The sequence below is a fragment of the Mytilus californianus genome, unplaced genomic scaffold, assembly GCF_021869535.1.
Source record: "Mytilus californianus isolate M0D057914Y unplaced genomic scaffold, xbMytCali1.0.p SCAF_14, whole genome shotgun sequence".
NCBI lineage: Eukaryota > Metazoa > Mollusca > Bivalvia > Mytilida > Mytilidae > Mytilus > Mytilus californianus.
Genome location: NW_026262626.1, coordinates 1,224,018 through 1,237,239, shown reverse-complemented (window position 1 = coordinate 1,237,239; position 13,222 = coordinate 1,224,018). Strand labels below are relative to the sequence as shown.

General features: G+C 34.4%; 1 protein-coding gene across 2 annotated transcripts; it reads left to right on the top strand.

Annotated features, from left to right (window-relative positions):
• The first annotated feature begins 4,793 nt into the window (after window positions 1-4,793).
• LOC127723992 (serine/threonine-protein phosphatase 6 regulatory ankyrin repeat subunit C-like) lies at window positions 4,794-12,728 on the top strand. Of its 2 annotated transcripts, none has more exons than XM_052230701.1 (3): window positions 4,794-4,995; window positions 9,377-9,558; window positions 10,485-12,728. In XM_052230701.1, the coding sequence occupies exons 2-3, from the start codon at window positions 9,516-9,518 to the stop codon at window positions 12,095-12,097; spliced, it is 1,656 nt and encodes a 551-aa protein (XP_052086661.1). In that variant the 5' UTR covers window positions 4,794-4,995; window positions 9,377-9,515; the 3' UTR covers window positions 12,098-12,728. The 2 variants fall into 2 exon arrangements, with proteins under 2 accessions (XP_052086661.1, XP_052086660.1); XM_052230700.1 differs by having other exon boundaries at window positions 10,482-12,728.
• Window positions 12,729-13,222: the final 494 nt, after the last annotated feature.

Below are 13,222 nucleotides of genomic sequence, written 5' to 3'. Positions count from 1 at the left end.
AATTAAAATTTTGTGGAGGTGAGAACCCAAGTCAGATCATTTGGTAGCTGATTTGGGCTCTCATGTGGCGGTCCAGGGAGACTGGTAGATTGGGGGATTATTTCACTTATCCCTTGCTCCGGGCCTGACAAGTTCTACAATTTGCAGGTTTGGAAAATGTGGTTAGTGGTAACGGTGGGGTCTACAGATGGGTAACTCTGGGACCTCCTCCACCTCATCTTTTAGAGGGGAGGCCTACACCAGCCAACAGGTGGGGCACTAATAACTGGAGCATTGGTAATACGAGTGTTTTCCCCGGTCACTCCCCATGGTAGTTGTAACCGTGTTTAACTACCAGGGGTTTTAGGACACTACGTCAACATAGGTCAGCTGATATCCATTGTGTATAGGTAATCGGTAGTCACCCTGGCGCCTCAACAACATATTATAGAATACTCTGTAGCCAAAGTAATGCCACAAAGTAAAAATGTATATTCTAGTCATGAAAATGTAAATACAAGATGGTGTAATAAAATGTATGTTTAATTTGAATAATTGTTTTTTGTATAAGTGGTAAAGGTTATCAATGCATAACAGAGGATGGAACCTCTACACAACTGAGTATAATATACAGACAGCATGTAGTATTTTAATCTTGGCGTCTGTGAATTACAATAACAACAAGCAAAGAGAGACAACTCTATAACGATTTTAATCACTTTGTGATTAAAGAAAAGACTTCAACATAGTTTAAAAAAACAACAACAACTCATGATCGTTGTTCTTCATCTCATTGTTATTCAATCGGTATTATTTCAGGGTCTTCTTTTATGAGGGTATAGTTACGATACTGTTGTCAAGTCATTAAAGATGGCATTTTTAAAAATTAATATTGACACACTCATAAGGTCTTTCTATCGGAAATAGATAAATATTTATTATAAAACCAATTGTTGGCATGATACGGGTTATGTTCTTCTCGTATAATTTATAATACTAAACCCCGAACGGGAAGGGATTGTGGTTGATTTTCAAATTATGAAATAATAATATTTCGATCAGTTTAATTGAGGTCTAGAGCTGGTTTGTCAGTAACTGCTAGAAGTCCTTTTTTTGATTTATGTTGATCATTGTCATTTTGCTTAGTTTCTTCTGTTATCTATTCTTACATCGAATCGGAATTCTCTTAAACTTAGTTATAATGTGCGCATTGTTGTGTGTTTAATGTTTATTCCACATTGGCTAGAGATTTAAGGGGAGGGTTGAGATCTCACACACATTTTTTTATTTTGGTTCATTTGTTTATGTTTCGGAGTTTAGTATAACACCCATTTCGCTGAACTAGTATACATTAATGTTTAGGGGCCAGCTGAAGCCGCCTCCGGATGCGGGATTTTCTTGCAGCGTTGAAAACCTATTGGTGGCCTTGGGCTGTTTTCTGCTCCTTAGTCGGGTTGTTGTCTCTTTGACGCATTCCACAATATCAATTCAATATCAATACATTTCTGAAGATATGGATAAAATAGAGGATTTTCTTGTAAAAGAAATTCTATGTACACGTGTTTTGTGGAAAACCTTAGCTTTTGAAGTATGTAAAATATATTCACCTTTTTAAAATAAGAAGTATCATATGACTTTAAAGTCCGGGATTTCGTTACCATAAACTACTTAAAACTTTTACAAAAATTCATTCATACATAAAGAAATTTGGTTTTGAAGTGGGTTGTACCTGTAGAATTCTTATAAAAACGGGACGGCATTCACAAGATAATGCTTTCCGCAGACTGTTAATGTCGTCTTTACATTAAATACATTGGATGTGTACTGATTAAAACTGGGATAACATAATTTATTTAGTATATGTATTGTCTTTTAACTAACTTTCAGTAACTGCTAGTACTCTTAGATCGGGTAGCCGAGTGGTCTAAGTAGTCGAACTACTGTATCACTAGCCAGTAAACACTGAGGTTGCGAGTTCGAATCCCGCACGTGCCAGGTGCGCTCGACTCAAATCTTAATTGACTAGGATTGTCAGTTTACCTACCGAAGGTCGTTGGTTCTCTCCAGGCATGCACTCCGGCTTCCTCCTCCGATAAAAACTGACCGCCACGGAATAGCAAAATAGTGTTGAAAGTGGCGTTAAACACCAATCAATCAATCAATTAATAGATCGGTACTTTTTGTCTTTTGCCCTCATGTTAGTTGTTTTTTGTGCTTCGTGTCGATCGGATGAGTCAAGCCATTTCTATTTTTTAAAGGTAGTTCTTATATTTTGATGTTACACCATTTTCTCAGGTAAGGTGGGGGTTAAGCGTTCACAAACATGTTTAACCCAGCCATATTTTAGGGGTACCTGTAAATAAACTCATCGTAGATACCAGGATTGAAATTTTGTATTTGCGCAAGACGTGCGCCTCGTCTACAAAACACTCATGAGTGACGCTCGAATCAAAAAAAGTTAAAAAGGCCAAATAAAGTACGAAGTTGAAGAGCATCAAAAATTCATAAAAGTTTGGCCAAATACAGCTAAGTTATTCCATTCCTGAGGTAGAAAAGCCTTAGTATTTCAAAAATGTAAAGTTTTGTTAACAGTTAATTTATATTTAATACAGTGGTAATTGTTGGATGCTGTCTGTTATATCTGTTTTTCGTTTATTGTTTTGTCATTTTTTGGAAAATGTCAACGTATTTCAATGTAATTGTATCCACCCCGACACTTATAAATATTGTGCCGGGGTTAAATATGTGTATGTGTGATCCTTCACCGGCATCCTATTAACAAGGTACAGAAGTTTAGTAACACAACATTAGAAACAATTTGAAATCAGTTGGAAAAGGATAGACTTATCAGATCAGTACTCTGTAAAAACCGAATATTAATAGCAACGTGAAAACTATGTCGATAGAACACCAGTAATAGTTATACACTGAGGGATAGGTGTGTCTTATCCAGACACGCCGTATCCCGAAGTGTATAACTAACTTACACCCGATGCTAAATCCTATATTTGTTTACATTGAATATTAAATGAAAAAGAACCGATAGCACTTTTATTGATAATTTCAAACCATGATTAATAAGAAAAAAGAAGAAGATTTTTTTAGATGAAACCCCATAGTCCACTAGTAACCTTCCTTTGACGATCTTCATTCAAACTCTGACAAGTGAGTAGATTTTACAAATGTCAAAGTTGACGTTTGCATATTCCCGTTAAATGCATGACTTTGTGCTTATATCGATCAGCAGGACAAGGTTGGCCGTATCGTGCATTCTTATTATAAAAAAAAAAAAAAAAAAAAAAAAAAAAAAAATACATCAACTCCTTTTATGCAGTTGTCAATATGGACGGGTATAAGACGGACGACATTTTGAGTCAGGCATTGGATTTGGCAGAAGAGACTGAAGATAACGCAATGTTTATAACCCAAAGATCTTACATGTATCAGTTTAATGAAGGTAATCATAAATGTATTTTACATGTTACGGTTTTATCAAAAAAGCCCCCCCACCTCCCCCCCGCACATTCATATTCAAACATACTGAGGGAAAGGTGTCTGGATTAGAAACCCGACGACCGGACACGCTTAACACACAAAAGTACAGATTGCATATGTAGAAACCCCCTTATTTGGGGCCATCCAGGGGGGGGGGGTCCGGGGTTGGTACCCCCATATTTTTACGATCAATGTTTTAGAATGAGGACATATGCTGGAACCCCCCTTTTATCCTGGGTTGGCATCCCCTTTTAAAAGTTGGCTGGATCCGCCCATGGTTGCCATCATTAGTCTTAAGACTTAGTCCAAATGAAAACTATATGTTTTTAATGTATAATTCAAATGAAAGTTCTTTACATGTATGTTCTTTAAGACATTGTCATATTGGATTAAAATTTTAGCTTTAAGCAAAGGAGTATTTAAATGTTGTTTTTTTAATTCGAAATAGAAGCTAAATATTTTTTTCGCTATTGGAATTTCCTGAAATACGTTTTTTAATATTTCTTGAAACAACTTATAGTAAACACTATAAGTAATCTCTTATGTTCGTGCTATTAAAAAAAACAATTTCTACTGTTATGAATAACAATGGACTGTGTTTTAGAAACCCCACTCGCCACAACCTGTGGTCAAAATCCATTGTTATTCGTAACAATAGATCTATTCAATTTACACATGTTTCAGAAATAGAAACTATGAAGTATAACAATAGAACTGGGGTGTAATGACCCGTTTGCAATGAACGTGTGTCCCCGTCAATGAACCGTGAAATGAGGGTCAAAATCTTAATATGGCATACATTTTGAAATGTTGGCCTCCCAATAAACATGTTTACTTAAGTGCCCAACAAAACATGGTAAAATATAATGTTTGTGCATGCTAAATTTTGATAGCGATCTCAGTTGACATGGTTAAAAGAAATCTTTTTCTTGCAGATAACTATAACCTTAGGTTACTTTTAAAAGTTAAAACCATGTAATGTTTCTCCTTATTAAACGGCTCATATATTCATCACACAGTTAATTCTTTAAAAAAATCATTTATATACTAAAATCAATCCTGTACATTATTCATGCCACGAAGAGCATTCGAAAGGCAATCATTGTCACAAAAAACAAATTTAATATGTAACTTAGTTTGTAACCCGGATTTGTTTTTTTCTCAATCGATTTATGAATTTCGAATAGCGGTATACTACTGTTGCCTTTATTTAGTGCATTATAAGCAAAGCGGGTTTTATTTCAGAATGACGTGTATTGTCGGTTAAATCTCTATTGTATAATTACTTTAAATATAGATATTAATTGCAAACAAAATAACAAGGAAGCACTCGTATCTATTTTTGTAAACAACGTTAATCTTATTATCACAATGATAATTGACGAAAGATACAAAAAAGGAAGTAAATAAGGAGTTGATCAAGGAAATTATCCCAGGGGAAGACGAAATGTTTCGTTAGACAGGAGAAGGCACCAGTAGATGAGTTATTCTATAATATAAACGGAAAAACCAATCTTCAATGTACGTACTATTTTTTTAAATAATGTCATACTTATTTGCTTTTTTGGAGAGAAATGTTTTCAAACAGTTTCATAGAAACTACTTGACTGACACGGTACAGGCATATTTGAACTAAACTGGGGGTTAAACCATGAAGAAAAGACATTCATTTTATCTTAATATTTGAATACCTTATATTTTATGTGATAGCTCATCAAAATTAATATACCAGACTTATAATTTTGTACGCCAGACGCACGCTTCGTTTCCATAAGACTCATCAGTAGTACTCGAAACAAAACAGTTGCTTGCATGCTTAAACAATATACTGAACTTACAATAATGTATGAATCCTTATTCTACGAGTTAACCTGTTGTACGCTTTAGAATGTTTTGAGTTGGTAACGTTTCAACTGGAATTAAAAATAGATGCGAATGGATCAAAACTTACAAATTTCGATTGAACGCTTTGGTAGACGGTCATTTATGGGAAAAAGGAAGTCTTTAACAATGATCACATCCTTTTAAATTTTGGGAGCAAAACACGATGTTTTATTACTCCGCATTTCTGCTTTTTCTTTTTTTAGCAAATGAAGATTACTATAAGTAAGCGAATAATGTCATTATTGAAATATCTATATAGTTAATGTCTACTCAAGAAAGCACGATAACCATGTGTCTATTTAGTCGTAGTAATCGGGCTTTTAGCACAGATATCACACGTTTACTATTTTACTAACATGCCCTTACAGCGTTAAGTATGTGTTCAAACTTATGAATAAAACTGCATTTTTGAAGAGACTTCGAGTTTATTTTTTTTTACATGTAAATTAAACAACAATAAATAGAATACTTTGATAATTGTTTTCATCTGATTCTCGTGATAACACTATTTCAGTTGGATATCAATGATCTGATTTTGTTTTTAAACCTCAATGCTAATTCATTATAATGGCTAAATATATAATATCTGTACAAATATGTTTTATGAAGCTATTCAAAAATGATATATATTCAAAACTGTATATAAAAACCTTGCACATTTAAATAGTGCTAAATATTTAAACTTATTCACGAGGGGATCACCAGCCAAGTAGTCATGCAGCTCTTCAGTGTTTTCATGAATTACCATTGACATGGTCATAATCATAGATTAACTTTTCGAATTTCTAAGGATTTTCTATCCCAGGAAAATATAATCTGGCAGTATTTGGCAAAACGGAATTGTGGGTCCTCATTGGACTCAACTTTGCACTTCATTTCGCCTTCTTTTAAAAACATTTTTGATTCGAGCGTCATCGGTGAGTTTTTTTGTAGACAGAACGATGGCGTTCAACATTTAATTATAGGATGGGTTTATCAGTTAGTGTAGGATACGTAGACAGTTTGCTGTTATATATGCTAGTTAAGTACAAAATAGAAAACATGAATATTTCGCCTAAATGCAAACGTGATTGGATGTTTACTTGGTGTGTCTACTTTTGTTTTGAATGTAACACAGAGTAAACGTCGCGTTAACATGAAGTACACTTAAAGTAAACGCACGTTAACTTTTTACGTCCATTTACATGCTCTTCTTGGCCTGTACCAACTGTACATAAAAAAAAAGAGAAAAAACGTACCAACGAGAAATATTAAAATTCATAAGCCCAATACAAAAACCACGAAAAGATGAAAGAAACTTCAATTCCTTGAAAAAAAAGTGATATACGTGAGCTTACTTGGCTGTTTGGTTGGAATGATCAGAGAAAAATAGATGCACGATTTAACATAATTGTTTACGTTCATGAGATGTAGTTGACATATGAGTAAACATAGGTTCTTTATATAACTGCAGTTTAATGTTTAAGGAGATATTGGTTTATATAAACGGACATGATTCTCCTTAAAGAAATCTTTTCCACAAGATAACACAAAGTCATGCAAAACATGAGGCAACCACTGGATGCTCCATTTTGATGTAATGTTTTGTAAATATTAGGTTGCTTCCCGGCTAAAGATTAAATTGGTGATGTGAAAATGGTTTTTGTTTAGAAGAAGTTCAACGAAATATTTCGTTTAGTAGGCCAGTTTGAAAATAGTTCAAAATCGTTACCTGTATTCTTTTTTTTCCAATTCAAAACTAAAACCGATTCTCCTTAGCTTTCAATTGGAAAACAAATCAAACCACATTGATTTACAATGTTTGATCATTGGCGATCATACCTAAGATAGGTTTGATCCCATTTTTTTCATTACACATGCAGCAAATTTCAATCAGGCTTTATTATATAAAATCAGTTTGAACAATTCAAATTATATTTTCTTATTTTCGCGGGTTCCCCAAATGATCCCGTGTCATAAAACGACAACTGGAAACTCGTCTGTTCTAATGATAAATATTATCTTGAACGTTTGCTTCCTTACCAAGCCTTTTAAGAAGGATTAAAATAATCAAGGTATATGTTATGGTTGTTATATGACAAATCTACTGATTATCACGATTGAAACGCATATCAACGGAAGCCATAAAAGGACACATAAAAATAAAATAAATCCGTTATCTTGGTTTTCTAATCCGTGATCTCGGATTCCCTTATCTCGGTTTCTCAATCCATTATTTCGGATTGAAAAAAAATGCAAAATTGTCATGTCGCCTCCGCCGAAAAAGCAACACCTATGTCTCGCTTTCCGCGACTTTCGTCGCAGGCGAGACAAAAATAGGGAAAAAATCAATATCTCAGGGGCAATAACTCCAAAAAAAGTTGTAAGATTTTCTTTAATTTTTAGGATAGATACACCTTGTCATGCTGATATTTTTTGTCATTTACACTTTAAACTTAGCTCCTATAGTTTTTGAAACAATGGCAAGGAAATGCCAAAAAAAAATTAAACAAGAGTGCACAAGCTGAAATGTCTCGACTGCTTTAGTAACCATGATTGATTTTATGCTGATAGTCTTAAACATAAAGTTTTACTACAAGTATCACATAAACTTAAAATTATCAATGACCCATGAAAATGAGTTCCAAGTCAGATAAACCAAACCAGACAGACGTGTACACCTTACAATCATTCAATATCCCAAATATGGTTGACCTATTGCTTATAGTATACAAGAAACAGACCAAACAATTCAGAACTTAATATTGACCAAAGAATCATGAAAATGAGGTCAAGATGAACCCTGCCAGACAGACATGTACACCCTACAATCATTCCATACACCAAATATAGTTATAATGGACCTATGATTTATAGTATTAGAAAAACAAGCCAAAACACAAAAACTTAACATTGACAAATGAACAGTGAAAATGAGGTCAAGGTTAGATGAAACCTGCCAGACTGACATGTACACCTTACAATCATTCCATACGCCAAAATATAGTGGACCTACTGCTTACAGTATCTGAGAAACGGACCTAATAACGTAACATTAATCTTGATCACTGATCCATGAAATGAGGTCGTGGTCAGGTGAATCCTGTCTGACGGACATGTAGACCTTGCAGAGAACCCATATACCGAATATACTTATTCTATTACTTATAAGTGAGAAACTAACATAACAAAAAACTAAAACCTTTTTTCAAGCAGTCGCTGAATCATGAAAATGAGGTCAAAGACAACAGATATATGACAGACGGAAACGTCGTAACATAAGGCATCTGTATACTAGGTATGAGCATCCAGGTCTTCTATATCCTCTGAAATATAAAGCTAAATACAAATTGTTTACGCCGCCGCTGCCAGATTGAAATCCCTATGTCTCGCATACTGCGACTTTCCGAGATCACGGATTGGGAAACCGAGATAAAGAATTATCAATCCGAGATCATGGATTGGAAATCCGAGATAACGGATTATCAATCCGAGATTACGGATTGGGAATCCGAGACCACGGATTGGGAATCCGAGATAACGGATTTGGAAATCGAGATAACGGATTAATTTTATTTTTCATGTGTCCCTTTATGGCTTCTGTACATATCGGCTGATAAAAGGAGTATGAGTTTGTTGATATTATGATATTGCAAGAATAACAGCGAGTCATTTGTCTTAAAGGTTTCATTGTATCAGACAGAGCCTTCAATAATCAAACTATAAGTTACAATGTTGGAAGAAGTTTTTGATTTTTGCTAGAACTATGCAATAGGCAGATATGAAACAAAAAATACCTAGTTAAAATATGTACTGAGATGCAAGTAATTTATCCTTTAAGTTATAACTCTAAACTTCTTCACCTACTCCACTAACGAACCATCATCACGTTATTAATAGCTCGACCAGTGATAAGTTTGATTATTGCGCGCAATTTTGAAATCGGAGTAATGAAAATAAAGTCAAATATTGATTATGATCAATTATACTGGTACCAGATTGGGGTTTAATAAATATGGAGATTATTTATTCATTGCAGTAATGGTATTGATGGCTTGATTTAACAACGATATGGAACTATAATCGTACGAGTTTTTCCGCATCAAAAATAATTATAGAACCAATAATATGTTTAAAAAAAGTATATAAATATATAAAAGGACGTGACATATTGGACAATGGATTCAGAGGATATTGAAGTTATCTACAGGAGAACTGCAGGTAAGTAAGAACATTTGAAATAATACATACGTCTAACAAATGTACAATAAGAGTGTGTTTGTTTGTTAATGTTGGCTATATTATGGGAGCCAGCTTTAATTGGTTAAGGAAGCCGGAATACCAGGAGAGAACCTACAACTTTCGGCAGGAAAATCGGCAATCCTTGTCAATAGAGATCGTGGTCGATCACACACAATCTCTGTACATGAGCTGCTATAATTCTTCATATCCACTTCATTTGAACTCTGGTTGATAGATGTCTTATTGGCAATCATACCAATTGTTCACTTCTATGTCATTTTGGTCATTATTGGAGAGTTGTCTCAATTGGCAATTATACACATCTTCTTATTTATCTTAATTTTTTCACATCTCCCCTTTGTTTATGCGTTGACCACTTGACTACGTAAAGAAGCCAAAGAAGAGGACAAATGAAAATTAGATAATTAAAGAAAAATCCAGACTAAAAAACACTTTAATTGGTGTCTGCTATAACTTCGTTAATGTTATTTCCTTAAGTCATACCGTTCGAATTCTTTTTTTGACTTCTCTCACATGAATCACGGTATTGGTTTGATCTTACAGTGCCTGTTGTTGTAACATCATTGTGGCATAGCGGATCGTCTATTAGATAAATTTATCTTGATTATCATACGATATATTTCTGGATTGTTTTATGCATTAAATCTTTGTGGAATTTTCTGACTAATTTTTCAATTTTCTACAGGAAATTTTTAAAATCTTAGATTGCAATGATAAGAAAAGGATTTATCTTTTGTGAATAAACTCATCATAGATGCCAAGAATACAATTTTGTACAATTTCATCTACAAAAAGACTCATAAGTGACGCTCGATTCAGTGAGGTCATGAATATTTATAGTAGTATTTAGAAAATAACTTCAACTTTTTTTTCCTTATCAGTAGACCAGTTAGACGTTAGCAGTTCTTCATCTAATCTCACAACACTCATAAAAATGGGAAATATAAATGGCGTCAGAAAACTCTTAGAGAGAGGAGAATCCCCTGATGGTACTAAAAGCCAAGAAAACCCACCACTTCATGAATCGGTTTATCAAGACGACATCGAAATTTGTAAACTACTTATTACATATAACGTTGATTTAAATCGGCGGGATAAACATTTGTGCACTGCACTTCACAGAGCTGCAATAAAGCGATCATTTGCCATAGTTAAACTGTTAGTCATATCTGGAGCTGATGGCAATGCCTCTTCCCCGTCTGGATTTACTCCAGCAATGTTAGCCTGTCATTCTGATGATATAAGTGTAGCAGAATACTTGGTTAATATATCTACATCAAAATTCGATGTTGTTGATAAATTTGGAAATAACATTCTCCACTGCTTTTGCGCTAACGGAAAGATTGAGCATTTTGATACAATACTATCTTTTATCAAGAAGTTTGTGGATAAGGGAATTTCAATCAACGCTTTGAACTATGACGGGCATATGCTTTTAGACTTTAGTTATAGATTTGGTATTACATTTGCAAAGGAATTAATAACAATAGGAGCAGATGTAACGAAGTACGATGATGAAGGTCGGAACTACCTTAACCGATACTTAGATTTATACCTTAATGCTGACAATTACTTGAAGGCCTTTGTAAAAAATGGCTTTGGGAGAATTCCTAAAAACGTACTTAGACATTTGATCAATGAACCTGACCGAGCTGGGAAAACAGCTTTTATGAGAGTATGTGCTGGTATGTTCAATTCAGCTGACGTCATTCAGATGTTTTGTAATGCGGGAGCAGACATTAATGCCCAGAATCATCTTGGAGAGTCCCCATTACATCTGATGTCACGTGACATGTGGATACCAGATAAAGATGCAATTCTCTATCTTCTTCAACAAGGTGCAAATGTAAATGCTGTAGACATCTTTGGGAGATCTCCAATTTTCAAAATGAGAACTTCAGAAATCATACAAATATTTATTGACTTCAAAGCTGATCTTAATGTTAAGGACAAGTGTGGTCGTTCACCATTGATGGGGCTTCTCGTGTATGAAAATGCTGAACAGCTTAAGATTCTTGTGAAAAGGGGAGCTGATTGTAATCTTCAAGACATTAACGGTTCATCTCCGTTGCATTACGTAGCATGGTATAATTCAGTACCAATTGCACACGTGCTTTTGCAGTCAGGGGCTGATGTTAACCTTCAAGATCAAATGGGACACAACCCATGTGGTCTTGCGAAAGCCTTAGGAAATTTAGATGTAGCTTTAGTTCTTACAAATGACTGCATGACAAAATCGTTAGATGCAGATCATGGTATTTGTAGGTCTCGCATAATGAAGGAAATAAAATACGACAACAACCTCATCGTTGAAAACATAATATCTCCGCCTGAAGATCCAAATGAATTGACATATAATATTCTTCAAAGTTCGGGAATAGGAAAGCCATCAGATGCAGAAACTACTTCCGTTGTGAAAACGGTTTTTGATTTCGTGTCTCGAATTTGTGATAAAATTGGAATAACAAACTCTCGATTTAAGGTGAGAGGTACGTAAATGAACGCCTATAGCGGAAAACGGGAAAATTTGCGTTCGTTGTTATGAGAGTTATCTCCCTTACACCAGAAAAATATTTTCAAGATGTCGGAAGGTATTCCGCTTCGTCGGAAAAATGGTCAATTCGGTTGAAAAGTATTAAATGCTTCTCATCAAAATATAACAAAAAATGTATAATTGGAAATGAAATGTTTTGTCCGAGTGAAACATTGCTTCCCTCCCAAGAAAATGAAAGTAATTTGGCATGGCGTGATGGTCGAAGAGTGGTTGAGTTGGGTTACTAGCTGGCCAACTTAAAGCTTGCATGAACTGCTATGCACCATTGTTTCTACACAACTGTTTAAAAGAACAAAAATACGATCTCGCAAGTGTTTGTATATACCTTGTTGTAGCTGTCCCTACACAAACTTAATAAACACTGGTAAACGGCACTGATCAGATACTTCAAAAAAGGGAATGTTGATATGGGACGTGAATACAAAATGTAGTATGGGTAAGAATATTACAAACACCTGCATATACACACAATAACAAATTAAGCTCAAACTATTTGTTATTACATGTAATTGTCATGCCTTTGGCCCTCTTGTGGGTGTAATTTGTGCTTTAATAAATTAATATAATATTTTTATTTTATTTATTGAAATTCCATAGCAAATAGCCTATAGTCGAAGACTTACACTTACAGTTGCATACAAAGAAATATATTCGTTTCTCAAAACAACTGTCAACACTAAGAGATATTCAATTCTCGACAAAAAAGAGGAAATACACTGTTCTATGCTTAATAAATAATGATATTATTCTTGATTTGATATTCGTGTTATATAATCACTTTCTCGCATAAGTATAAACATTTGGAAGTTTATACAAACAAAAAACCGTTGTTTACAGTGCTTTCTTTCACGTCCGCAATATGGTCTATAAATAGAAGTGGAAAGTGCTAGTACCGAGTGTGAAAAATAAAGAATTAACAAGCAAATAATTTTTAATAAAAATATTGAACAAGAGTTTTAAATTGCTGCGTGACATGAAATTTGCGGAATTACATCAGAAGGGTAAGCAAGAGAAAAGGAAAAGAAAATTGAATGCGAATCGAAATGGGGGTGGGACCTTGTGCACGGA